The sequence below is a fragment of the Trichosurus vulpecula genome, chromosome 3 (assembly GCF_011100635.1).
Source record: "Trichosurus vulpecula isolate mTriVul1 chromosome 3, mTriVul1.pri, whole genome shotgun sequence".
Lineage (NCBI taxonomy): Eukaryota > Metazoa > Chordata > Mammalia > Diprotodontia > Phalangeridae > Trichosurus > Trichosurus vulpecula.
The window spans coordinates 19,425,296-19,439,295 of NC_050575.1; the positions used below are offsets into that span (position 1 = coordinate 19,425,296).

General features: G+C 36.5%; 1 protein-coding gene across 1 annotated transcript in view; it reads left to right on the forward strand.

Annotated features, from left to right (window-relative positions):
* TDRD9 (tudor domain containing 9) overlaps nucleotides 1-14,000 on the forward strand; it is a 224,348-nt gene that overhangs the window by 110,664 nt on the left and 99,684 nt on the right. Inside the window, exons 8-11 of the mRNA XM_036751321.1 lie at nucleotides 5,787-5,890; nucleotides 10,184-10,248; nucleotides 13,002-13,056; nucleotides 13,469-13,553. Coding sequence (XP_036607216.1) covers nucleotides 5,787-5,890; nucleotides 10,184-10,248; nucleotides 13,002-13,056; nucleotides 13,469-13,553 — 309 coding nt within the window. The remainder of the gene's footprint in view (nucleotides 1-5,786; nucleotides 5,891-10,183; nucleotides 10,249-13,001; nucleotides 13,057-13,468; nucleotides 13,554-14,000) is intronic.

A 14,000-nucleotide genomic window follows, 5' to 3' on the forward strand; every position in this document is an offset into this window, starting at 1 on the left:
ACAATCTGATAGGTATGAGGGGGGTACCACAGAATTGTTTTAATTTGCATTTGTCTAATCAGTAATGATGTAGAGAATTTTTTACATGACTATAGTAGATAGCTTTGATTTCTTCTTCTGAAAATTTACCTGTTTATAGCTTTTAACCATTTATCAGTTGGTGAATGGCTCTTATTTTTATAAATTTTCCTCAGTTCTCTATATATCTGAGAAATGAGGCATTTATTAGGGATACTTGCTATAACAGATTTTCCCCCAGGTTCCTCCATTCCTTCTAATTTTGGCTGCATTAATTTTTTTTGTGCAAAACCTTTTAAATTTTATGTAATCAAAATTATCTATTTTACTTTCTGTGATCCTCTCTGTCTCTTCTTTGATCATAAATTCTTCCCTTATCTATAAATCTCACAGGTAAAATTTTCTGTGCTCTCTTAATTTGCTTATGATACTACCTTTTATGTGTAAATCATTTACCCATTTTGACCTTATCTTGGTATACAGCATGAGATATTGGTCTATACCTAGTTTGTGCCACATTGCTTTCTAGTTTTCCCGGCAGTTTTTGTCAGATAATAAGTTCTTGTCCTAAAAGCCTTGCTTCTTTGGGTTTATCAAGTACTAGATTACCATGGTCATTTACTATGGTATTTGTTTGTGTATGGTATCTAATCTCTTCCACTGTAATTCAGTTTGCATTCAGAGTCCATCGGTTCTAAGTCTGGGAGTGGATAGCATTTTTTGTAATGAGTCTTTTTTAATTGTTGTGCATTATTAAATTGATTAGAGTTGCTAAGAAGTCTTTCCTAATTGATTATTGTTACAGTATTTCTGTTACTGGATACATTGTTCTCCTAGATCTACTCTTTTCACTTTTCATCAGTTTATAGAACCCTTCACCAGGTTTTTCTGAAACCATTTTCACTATTTTTTTCCACATTCTGTCACATATACCATAACTTGTTCAGCCATTCCCCATTTGTTGAGCATCCCCAAGTTTCCAATTCTTTGCCACTACAAAAAGAGATGATATAAATATTTTGTACATGTAAGACTATTTCCATTTTCCTTTATCTTTTTGGGGTACAGACCTTGTAGTGGTATTTCTGGATAAAAGGGTATGCACAGTTTATATGCTTTGGGGCACAGTTCTAAATCTTTCTCCAGAATGTTTAGATTAGTTCAAAGCTTTACCAACAGTGCATTTGTGTCATTGTTTTCTCCACATCTCTAGCACTTGTCATTCTCCCTTTTAGTCATGTTAGCCAATCTAATAGGTGTTAGGTGGTACCTCAGAGTTGTTTTAGTTTGTACTTCTCTAATTTATTAGTGATTTTTCATATGACTGTTGATAGCTTTAATTTCTTCTTCTGAAAACTGTTTATATCTTTTGACTCATTTATCAGTTGGGGAATAGCTCGTTTTTGTAAATTTGGCTTCATTCCCTATATATTTAAGAGATGAGATCTTTATGAGAGAAACTTGTAATAATTTTCTCCCCAGTTTCCTGCTTTCCTTCTAATTTTGTCTGCAAAATCTTTTTAATTTCATGTAAAATTATCCATTTTACTTTCTGTGATCCTCTCTATCTCTTATTTGGTCATGACCTCTTCTCCTGTCCATAAATCTAACAGTTAATTTCTTCCATGCTTCCCTAATCTGCTTGTGATATCACCAGTGAGGTCTAATCATGTAGACTTTAAACCATTTAGAGTTTGTCTTGGTATATACTGTATGAGATGTTTGTCATTGCTTAGTTTCTACCAGACTACTTTTCTGTTTGCACAGAATTTCAAATTTGATCAGTATGACCACGGGCTTTGCTAAGCTGTCCAGCGTCTTCCCCCTTTGAAATCTTTGTTACAATGGAAAGATTGCTGGCAGCCAGGTGGGGGGGTGGGGTAAGATGTATTTCGAAAAGAAGGTTGTGGAAAGACAAAAAATATCAATAAAAATAAGAGTAGAGAATCCAAAAAGATTAGGAAAAAGTATTTACTCTTCTTATCAGTGAATCTGCTTTTTCAATACTTAAGAATATTTATGGCTGAATGGACACATATTAAACACCATAGTTCTTGAAAGTTTTTATATTAGGGAACGGAGTTGTAAAGTGTTAAGATTACTTTGAATCATGAGACTTAGAAGATTTTAGACCTCATTTGTCTTTAGTGCATAGGGTAGATGGAGAGTAGAGGTGCTTTAGTGAAATAGCTTGATGGAAAAGTTACATTACTGAATATGTTTTCCTTTAAAGTTGGCATTCCTTTCAATTAAAAATTTTTGTTATCTAAGCCTGTACTATTTTCTATATTTGGAACAGAATACAACTTGGATACATTTGAGGTAGAGTATAGACATTTGTTACTCTAATAGGAACTATTTTCCTCTTATACCTCTCATTTAAAAAGCTATAATGTCTAGGTATGGAAAGCAGGCCAAAAAATGGTAATAGTCTTCACTCTTGGCATAATTTTGCAGAAAATATAGACAAATTACAAAATTTAAAAATATAATTCCATTCTTTTACGGATGATTTTCTTTCACAGAATTGTGTTTATTCTTTGGCCCTTTGAGCAGTTTCAAATAATACTTCTTCCAAACCTGTTACCCACTGAATAGCAATCTAAGTGTGAGGCTTTAAGAACTCAGGGACTTTGAACAGTGTCATGACTTTTGCATCTCAAGAAATTTTCTTCTGTTCTTCATTGTCTTAAGTTAATTTTGCTTTTATTTTTTGTCTTTCCCTTTTTCAAAATAGAAGAGTTATATAAGTATATAATACAATTGGGAGAGCCAGTCCAGGCTGACTCTGGAGTTTCTCTTCCATACTAAAGAAACTTTATCAATGACGTTCTCTTTCTGCCAGACTTCTCACAGTAGAAGTACCCAGATAGAAATCTGTCCATTGATTTTTCAGACATTTAGCTTACACGCTGGTGGGGAAGATAGCCCATAAGAAAGGAAACTGAAAAGAACGCTGGTGGTGGAAGGGGATTAAGGCTATGGGGGAAGTAACCACATGGGAGTTCTTTCCAGCCTCTTTTATGTGAGATAATAATTTATCCCATTCTACCTCTCCTTTTCCTCTTCTTCCAGTACATTCCTTTTTATCATCCCTTAGTTTTATTTTTTAGATATCATCCTGTCATTTTCAACTCATACCCATGAACTTTGTCTGTATATACACCTTCTAGTTTTAGGAGGTACAAGTGTCATTTTTTCCCATGTAGGAATTTAAACAGTTTAACCTTATTGAATCCCTTATGATTTCTCTTTCCTGTTTACCTTTTTATTCTTCCCTAGAATCTTGTATTTGAAAGTCAGATTTTCTATTCCGCTCTCTTCCTTTCATTAGGAATTCTTGAAAGTCCTCCACTTCATTGACTATCCATTTTTTCCCCAAAGGATTATATTAAGTTTTGTTGGGTAGGTGATTCTTGATTGTAATCCTAACTCTTTTGTCCTCTGGAATATCATATTCCAAGCCCTCTGATCTTTTAATGTAGAAATTGCTGAATCTTGTGTTATCCTGAATGCAGCTCCATGATATTTGTATTGATTTTTTTTGGCTGCTTGCACTATTTTCACCTTAACCTCGGAGCTCTGGAATTTGGCTATACCATTCCTGGGAGTTTTGATTTTGGGATCTCTTTCAGGAGGTGATCAGTGAATTCTTTCGATGTCTATTTTCCCTTCTGGTTCTAGAATATCAGAGCCGTTTTTCTTGATAATTTCTTGAAAGATAATGTCCAGGCTCTTTTTTTGTTAGTTTTTTTTGGGGGGGGACAGGGCAGTTGGAATTAAGTGACTTGCCCAAGGTCACACAGCTAGTACATGTGTCAAGTGTCTGAGGCTGGATTTGAACTCAGGTCCTCCTGACTCCAGGGCTGGTGCTTTACTCACTGTGCCCCCAGGCTCTTTTTTTGACCATGGTTTTCAGGTAGTCTAGTAATTCTTAAACTATTTCTCTTGTATCTGTTTTCCAGGTTATTTTTCCAATGAGATATTTCACATTTTCTTTTATTTTTTTTTCAGATTTTGTTTTATTGTTACTTGATGTCTCATGGAGTCATTAGCTTTCAGTTGTCCGATTCTAATTTTTAAGGAATTATTTTCTTTATTGAGCTTTTGTACCTCCTTTTCTATTTGCCAAATTCTACTTTATCCCATTTGGTTTATGTATGTTAAGTATTGAAATCAATTCATTGTCTATATTCCCTTTCAGGAAAATGTAGTTTCCTTTTTTTCTCCTTTAATTAAAGATTTGTTTTTACTCTTGCCTTCTCTGAGATCCCAGTCAACACCTTCATAATTGATATTCTCCAGGTTTAGCTGAGGCACAAATAGATTTCTTCTTCAACCCCTTTTTTTTACATCTTTTGTGAGCACTTATGTTCCTTATAAACAGCATATTCGTAGATTTTGCTTTCTAAAATGCTTCTTTTAACTTCTTCCATTTTATGTTAGTTCATCCCAGTTCATATTCATTGACATCATAATTGATTGTTCATTCCCTTATGGTTATTCATCTAGTCCTTGTTAGAAAATCTGTTTTTCTTCTATTTGTGATTTTATTGAGTTACTTGTCTTTTGGCGGGGGCGGGGTGCTCTTTAGATCTGTTATTAATTATGTAAACTAGTTGAGGATTTATTTACTCCCTTCCTTTTAATTCCTGAATTGAAGCTTTGTACCAGGGCCAGGATCTATCTATCCCCTGCTCTGTACTGTTACATGGGGTGGTCATCCTAGCCTCTTCTTGCTTCTGTATCCCTTGGGTTCCTCTGCTAACCTCCACTTCTCAGAAATAGACTCTGAGTTTCAGAGCACTGAATCTTCAGGCACTTTCTGGTGTCTCAGGACAATTTATCATAGACTTCAGATCCCCTGGGCTTCAGATGTCTAGTGCTTAGTCCCCCAATATTGCTCACTGGTCTGGTTACCGTTTGCTTTTGTTCCCAGGCACTTCCATTGTCCTCCTCTGATGCTTTCTTATTTCTTTGGAATATTTTGTCGTCCCCCCTTCCCGAGACTTTCTTGGAGATAATATGTACTTGCTGCCTCTGGAAGTGCAGCTGTGCATGTGCTCCTGGATTTTTTCTGGTTGAGCTAGGAAGCTATGCTGAGCTCTAGGGGCTCCCTTTCTTATTGCTGTTTGGCCTCTGGCTACTGCCTTGTATAGTTCTAGGGGAGAAGGAGCAATTAGATTCTCATTTCATATCTTGATTCTTATGCAGTCTGGTGCACATTTCATAATTTTGCTGGATCACTGTGTATGCAGCTGTACTTATTTAAATGAATTTAATTTGGAAATTGCATGGTCTGCCTTGCATTCAGAAAGCCATCTGGTCAGAGAGTTAATTATTTTTGTTTCCTTAGTGAGGACTATGAGTAGCTGATATTGTTAATAGTAAACATTGTATTCGATGCTAGAAAGGGAGAGTTATCATATAGCTGTGACTTGTGTTCCCTGGAAGTTTTCTACCATAGACAAACAATACCAACTTAGCTTAGCATTTAAAAAGTGAAAATAAATAAATGGTTACCTTTTTCCATTCATGTTCTGAATCCATTTGTGGGACCCTTTAACGGAGCCAAAATTATATCACTTTTGGAGTCTATCATTTAAGATGAGTCAGGATTTTAGGAGAAACTTTTGATCATTTTCACTATATGACTATATCCTGTTGGACATACAACCTAGAATGAAGATTTAAAATAATTTATCTGCTTAGTTAAAGATGATTGTACCATGTATTTTCTCAGGAAATAATTTCTCTGTTTTTTAAAGCTTCCTCCACAGCTCATAGATGAACCAATGATAACAAAGGAAGTATATGAAGTTGCCATTTCCTTAATTCAATTGTTTGACGAATTGGATATGAAAGAGAATGGGTAAGGAGAGGGGGAGAATGACTTAAGAAAAACATTTTATGCTTTTTAAATCATTATCTTTATAGTCTGTTAGGATATTAATGTGTACCATGATTTATAGCTTTCCTTTTTAACCTTCTGACATTTCTTAGAAATGTTCCATTGAGACATTGGTTTAAATAGTGTGATTTGATGATTATCTTTTACTTCAAAAGGAAGTTGGGACTGATAGTTGTAGAAGCTGACTGCCTAAAAGGAGTATTGAATCTGCTTTTCAAAAATAGAGAAGTCACATGTCTATATTAGACTCAAATGAAATTTAAGAATTACATCTATTAAAGAAACCATTGAAAGCTTCTGATCTTTGTTTTCTGGCTTGTCTTTTCTAATAATATTTTTCCTTAAATTAATTTATTTTTAGTTTTCAATGTTTACTTCCATGAGTTTTAAATTTTCTCTACCTCCTCTTCTCCCCCCTCCCCAAGATGGTGTGCAATCTGATATAGGCTCCACATATACATTCTTATTAAACAAATTTTTACAGTAGTCATGTTGTACAGAATGAATGGGAGAAACCATGAGAAAGAAAAAACAAAACGAAAAAAGAGAGCAAACAGTCTGCTTCAATCTGCATTCAGACTCCATAGTTCTTTCTTTGGATGCGGATGGCATTTTCCATTGTGAGTCTTTTGGAGGTGTTTTAGGTCCTTACATTGCTGAGAAGAGCTAAATCTATCAAAGTCAGTCATTGCATACTGTGGCTGTTACTGTGTACAGTGTTCTCCTGCTTCTGCTCACTTCACTCAACATCAGTTCATATAAATCTTGACAAGCTTTTCTGAAATCTATCTCCTCATCATTTCTTTTCTTTTTAAAAATGTATTTATTTATTTTTAGTTTACAACATTCAATTCCACAAGCTTTTGAGTTCCAGATTTTCTCCCTACTCCCTCCCTTCCCCAAGATGGCATACAATTTGATATAGGCTCTACATATACATTCACATTAAACGTTTTCAGCGTTAGTCATGTTGCAAAGAAGAACCTAATGGAATGAACTACGAGAAAGAAAAAACAAAGCAAAAAAGAGCAAATAGTCTGCTTCCATCTGCATTCAGACTCCATAATTCTTCTCTGGATGTGGATAGCATTTTCTGTCATGAGTCTTTTGGAGTTGTCTTAGAACCTTGCATTGATGGGAAGAGTCAAGTCTATCAAGGTTAGTCATTGTACAATATGGCTGTAACTGTGTACATTGTTTTCCTGGTTCTGCTCCCTTCACTCAGCATCAGTTCATATAAGTCTTTACATTTTTTTTCTGAAGTTTGCCTGCTCATCATTTCTTCTAGCACAATAGTATTCCGTTATATTCATATACCACCATTTGTTCAGTTATTCCCCATCTAATAAGTTTTTTCAACATTAGAGGTAGTCCCCTGTTTTAAAAAAAATATATCACACTCTAAAAGTTGAGTTGCTTCATTTTCCCATGGAAATAGTGTTGGAAAATGGTTGTTAGCTTTGGAAGCAACCTCTGTGGCAAAACTTTATTCTGGTTCCTGCCTGGGACCTGGAGAATCAGAAATATGAAGCATGAAGTTTGCTGACTCTAGTATGATACCATCATAGTAAACATAGAAAAAAATTCAGTAATAGTTTTATATGAATTTTATTTATTAACCCTAACCAGATTGCACGTGGTTCAAAAGTAGTAATAATTCTGTTTGGTATACTTTAGTCCATCCACTGAAAGCATGTTTTCTCGTTTCACTGAGTCATACTATATGTTTTGTTAGAGCTTAAAGTTCAAAACAAAAAATGCTTGGTGTACCTGTAGATGTTTGTGGGCTCTTAATCTGCACATTGGAAACCACTGCTAAAGCCCTGGATATGTGACCTGCTTTTGCCCCTGCCTGAAGACCATTGTGGCCACCACTTTCTGATGGCATCTCTTGTTTTAACTCCACCCTGGCCCTCACTTTTTTGCTCTGAAGGTGCCAGTCCCTGCTCCATTGGTATTGGTGGATGGGTTTTTGAACTTTAATGGATTGTGAGGTCCATAGGGAGTATCAGTTTGTTTATCAAAAATCCCTATGTATGAGAACTGGTTTGATATGCAGAGAAATGCCAGGCAATAAACCCATTGTGAAAGTATGAGGAAGTAACTTGAGAGGAGGGGGCACTTAGGATTTAGACAGGGCAGCAGAGAGATGGATGAAGTATTTCTCAAGGGAAAGAGAGGTTGCTAAGGGATGGTCTGGAAGGGTTAGAGAGGAGCAAGGAGCATGCTTTTACCTTTCTCTTGGCCTAGTGTGCCTAGCTGTGTTTCTGAGAAAAGTTACACATAGTATTGGGGATGCTGGTCAGGGATGCAGCGTGATCTGAGAGGAGCTTGGTTTTCTTAGGTGCAAGATGGAAAGAGTGTATGTGGGAAAGATCTAGAACAGTAACTGGTTTACCATAGAATGGGGGTTCAAGTGGGCACAGTGGAAGGACCGGTCATTGTAGAATAGAGACTTGAGGGAAGTGTAGGACTAAGGTGGATGGGGATTCAGAATGGGAAGTGGTAGCAGGGGTTTTCCCCTAGCTAAATGAATAACAGGAATTATGAAAGAAGTAACTGAAAGTTTGTTGGCCATACGTTAGGAAAATTCCATGCATTTACCTCTAACCCCATTAAAAATGGTGAAAGAGAATACTATGAGTTTGTTTTTTCTCAGATATGAGGAAAAAAGAGAGATGAGTTTGGTCATCTGCATGTGTTAAATATCTAGTGATTGGGTCCCAATGCACCTAATAAAAGATATCTCATATACCTCATAAAGTTACCTCAAGGTTTTCTGTTTCCCGTCTTTGGTGTATCTCAATCCCTAGCAGCGTATGTCTTCACAGATTTCTAATTCTCTTTTTTCTCAGGTGTTTAAAAAAAAGTCCATTGCCTAGCACGTTGCTTGGCACTTAGTAGGTACTTAATAAATACTTATTGGTTAATTGGTCTGTTTGACTCCTCCAGAGGCTCTGGACATCTGATGGTGGTTTTGAGTCTTCAGTAGCATAGCTGGGATATGCTTCAAGCTTGCAAAGGTTTAGAAACTCTGGTTTTTCTGAGTTCCACATCATAAACCCTCTTATACCAGGTTCCCTAACCTCCTACGTCATTAATCCATCCAACTTTTGTTATGTACTATCATATTTGTTGCTTAGTACCAAGTTAGAAACATAATGGTCCCTCTCTTCATTCTGCTGAGGGATACAGTACATGGAGAGATTACTAAATAGAAAGTAGTTTGAGGTAAGAGAGGTTACACACCAAAGACAGAGACTCAGAGAACATTTCATAGGTGGGGGGGGGGTACCTAAGATGAGCTGGAGACTATATTACTGACATTGGGGACAGCCTGTGAAAGACATAGGGAAAAGAGGGGATGCTGAGGTCAGGAAAGTCAGTAGGTAGGGCTGGAGTGTTGAGGACTCCTATAAAGGAAGTCTGGGAAGGCACGGTGGACCCCAACTACGGAGGGCTTAGGATGCCAGCTTGAAATGTTTTTACTTTCTTTCAAAAGAAATAGCACTTTCCATTGTGCTTCATTGGGTTGAGTTCTTGTTGCAAGTTATTCTAGCTTGCTGAGTTGGTGCTATGCTTTATAAAACCCTAAAAGGAAGCTTTCTGGGTTTGCTTTTGTGCTTTGCCCTGACTTGTGTGCGTGTGTGTGCGTGCGTGCATGTGTGTGTGTGCGTGTGTGCGTGTGCCTGCGCATGCGAATGTCTGCTTCTCTGATAGTTTCTTTTCATTGTTCTTTTGACTTTTACTCCTGTGACTCCTTAGAGTCCTCGTTGTTGTCCTAATTGGAGTGACGATGACGATGATGAGGTCTCCATTTATATAGCACTCTAAAGTTTGTGAGGTGCTTTGCAAATGTTATCTCATTGTATCCTTACCACAATCCTGGGAGGCAGGTGCGGTTAACACCCCCCCCCCCCATTTTATAGATGAGGAAACTGAGGTGGAGAAGTTAAATGAATTGCCCAGAGTCCCATAGCCAGTGAATGTCAGAGGCTGGATTTGAACTCAGGTCATCCTGGTTCCAGGTATAGCTTTACCTACAGAACTATGTTATAATCTCAACTCTGTAATTGATTTTGTTGCTTGACTTCAGACAAATCACTTTTATTCTCTAGGCTTTAATATTTTTATTTGTTCAGTGAAATTATCTATTGAGCAAAATTATCTCTAAGTTTACTCCTCTCTATAATAATGATACAGTGAAGACAATGGATGTGTCATGTTTTTTTCATATCACTTTTTTACTTTTAGGGATAAGACCGTGTCAAGTTCCAACTTTGTGTCAGAACGCAGTAGTGTGTTGTTTTTTTTGCCAGGTGGGTATTTGTTTTGTATTTTACTTTGAGTAGAGGAGAAAGTGTTTGATTAGCCTTTTTAAAACAATATAATATTTTTTCTTGCCAATGAGAGCATGAACAGAAATATTGTCTTTAGTATGATTCATTTTTTAACTTGTACTTTAACAAGTAATCAAACTTTAAAGAGGAATATCTTGAAGGACAGTCCTCAAGTAATTTAAAAATCTAAATTAACTGTAAATTGATAAAAAAAAATTGTTTATTATTTTTAGGGTTTTACTGGCATGGTTATAAATAGTACATAGTTAAGCAGCTTTGAATAAATTTTAGATGTAATAGACTGATGCCGTCAGCCTTGGAACACACCTTAATCCCAAGAGGACATTAAATCATTAAATTTCTCTCATGTTGTCTTTCTTTTCAGAGATTTGCAAAATTGTTCTTTGGTTTTATAATGTAAGAGTTATTTTAAAAAAAACATTTTATTCTGAAGGAGAAAGAGTGCATTTGGTCAATTAACCATTTTTTAAGCATTTAGTTCAGGGCCGTCCAACCTTAGGTTTTTATTGAAACAATAGACAATATATTTTGATTTGCCATTTTACGGAGAGCTCTTTGGTAGCTCGGCTTCATTTACTAAAGCATTTATGTAAATTTTTATGGTTGTAGGCGGGCTGCGTAGATCAGCCCTGCTTTAGTTCATGCTAGGCACCCTGGTAGGAGCTGGGAACACCAAGCAAGTAACAAGAAAGTCCCTGGTGTTCTGACAAGGGAGACAACGTGTAACTGACTAGACAGACTCACGCCATCTAGAGGAGATGGAAGGGCTTGGGGCAGGCCTGTAGAAGGTGGAGTTTGAGTTGAGTCCTGAAGGAAATCATGGAAACCGAAAGGCAGAGACGAAGGGGCAGAACATTCTGGCATGAGAGATGGCCAATACTGAGGCACAGAACTGGTCTCTCTTGGAAGCCGGATGACAGAGACTTTAGAAGAGAATGAGAGGAGATGAAGTGGAGGCCCCACTGTTGATGACTTTATCGAGTTTAGCCAGGAAGGGGAGGTAACATTTAGAAAAATACCAGGTGGGAATGGAAGGATCAAGTGAGGGTTTTTTAACCATAGGGAAGTGATTGTAGCCATCAGGGAAGGAGCCGGTAGAAAAGTGAAACATTCAAAGATTTTAATTGGATGTGGAAGTGAAATACCTATGGGTGATGACAAGATCATGGCAATTATCATCTCTTTAAGTATTTGAAATATATTACTAAAATGTCTTTAAAGCTATTTGCTGGTGTTGGAAAATAGCATACTACAGTTAGTATTTGAGTATTTTGCCAGTGATGGTGTGGATAATGTTTCAAACATTTGGCTTTTAAATGCAATCTGGGTTTTAAAACAAACAAAAAACATTAAGCCTGTTGCTTTAAACTTCTTAATTAGGTTCTGCTTAGGCTAAGACTATAATTAGGTGTGTAATTCTAGCATTTGAATTCCTATGATTTATACTGTATGAGGAAAAATCACCAGATAGCGCTACATCTCAATGCATTTAAATTTATTGTATTTAAAAATTTTAGGTTAATAGTTTCTTTGAACCTAAAAAGAAATCAGAAGATGTGGAGAAATGCAATTTCTTAAATGACTGATGAATTTGTGTTCAGGGTCTAGAAAAGTGATCAGAGACACTTTTTCTTCTCCCCTATTATTCAGCAGTAAATGCTCTATTAAATGGATGATTTTATGGAAACTCGGCAGGCATACCAGGCCACACGTAGAGAACTCATTTCAGGGGTGGTAGGGTCTTCTTCAAGACCAGATATCTGTTCTTATATAACTCAATAGGTATGGAAAAATAAAGAAAAGAATAACCATCAATGAAAGGAAAAAAAATTTTAAATGGGTCTATGAACAGGTTATGGGCAGTACCTTTTATAAAAATTAGGGTAATGTAGGCATACATTTTTATGTGCTAACAAGCTTCTTCTTTTGGCTCTTGTTTAGAAGGAGCAATATAAGCAATGTATCAGTCCCTCATTTAGTTTATGAGTATCTTCCCCCTCAAGTGATTGTTTCATAGCAAAAGGAAAAATAACTTTGAATTTAACATTTGAAAAGCGGACTTGAATTTGCCCCCACTCTCAAAATGATTGTCTTAGAGGAGAGAGAGGCAATGTAAAGCCTTTCTTTTGCTGACTGCCTTGGATGCCTGGGGTAGGGGGGAGGGGCGGGGGGACGACGACGACGACAACACAGACCTCAAAAGAAAAAAGTTTGGAAATACTGGTTGTAGAAATTTCTGGTATTGTGACTCTCATAAGTTACAATATAAAATGGGTTATTAGGCAAATTCAGATGCTAGGAAAAGCATCCTATCCCCATTTTGCCATTGGATCTGTAGATTGTCTTTGGTATTATGTTTATCTGACTTTGGGAAACTGAAGTGTACTTGGTCGTGAGTAGAAACCGACATCCTTGTTTTGCAAGGTATTAATAAAATTTTTATAGGATTAAAAATTCAAATCTCTTAAAAGCCTTAGGCTTCAAATTTGTTGGGAAGACACACTTTAAGGATGATAGAGAACTTCATTTCATAACTATAGGTGCCATTTTGACCAATCCAATAGACCTCTTAAATGGGAAATAGAATATGGAAGAGAAAATGGAAGTAAAAATGGATAGAACTTGTGTGAAAAATGATTGTCTTGATTTGAAAGTTGGTTTTTGACAAATTAAAAGCTATATTATAACCTTGACTCTTCTTCTTTCCCCAGGTTTAGGTGAAATAAACTACATGCATGAACTCCTTACAAACATGGTTCACAAAAGGTAGTTAAAAACATAAAAAATTGACTAATGTTTTAAAAAGTTGAATTATTTCTGCATATAATAAATCTTATAGCTGTCTCTAAATAAGTATAGTCAAAGCATATAGTTACTGATCATGTTCTAAAATATCTTCTGTAAGTTTATTTACGGTTAAATCTGTTGAAAAAGAGCGTGAGTCCTGGGGTCAAAAAACCCTTGGTTTAAGTCCCATCTTTGATGCTTAATAGCTTTGTGACCTTGGGAAAGCCATTGATCTTTCTTGAGTTTTGGTTTCCTCACACAAATGAGGGTTTTAACATTCACAATACCCAATACCTTACAGAGTTGACAAAAAAGTTTTTTTTTTCAATCTTGAAATGCTGTATAAATGTGAAATATCATTGACATTTTGTGTCAATATTCTGTTTGTTAGACTGCAGGTTTATCCTCTTCATTCCAGTGTGACTTTGGAAGAACAAAATAACGTGTTTTTATCTCCAGTCCCTGGGTACAGAAAGGTGAGAAAGTTGGAAATGATAGACATTGTACTGGCATGCCTAAACAAGCCATGTTTTCCTTCCCTGCACTTTATGTTTAATGTTACCCTGGGCAAATTAGTGGGGCAGCGAGGTGGCACAGTCGATAGAGTGAAAGATCTGAGTTTGAATGTGGCCTCAGATACTTATAAAAAAGTCGCTTAACCCTGTTGGCCTCAGTTCCTCATTTGTAAAATGACCTGGAGAAGGAAATGGCTAATCACTCCAGTATCCTTGCCAAGAAAACCCCAAATGGGGTCGTAAAGAATAGGATACAACTGAAATGAATGAACCATAGGCAAGTTACTTACCCTTTCAGTGCCCCCAGATGTCTCTTTGAGAATATAAATTGTAGAGAAGATAGCTGTCAGCTTTGTAGAGGAAGTTCTTCACCACCTTACTGATGAAATCACTGGTCCAGTCTCCCCA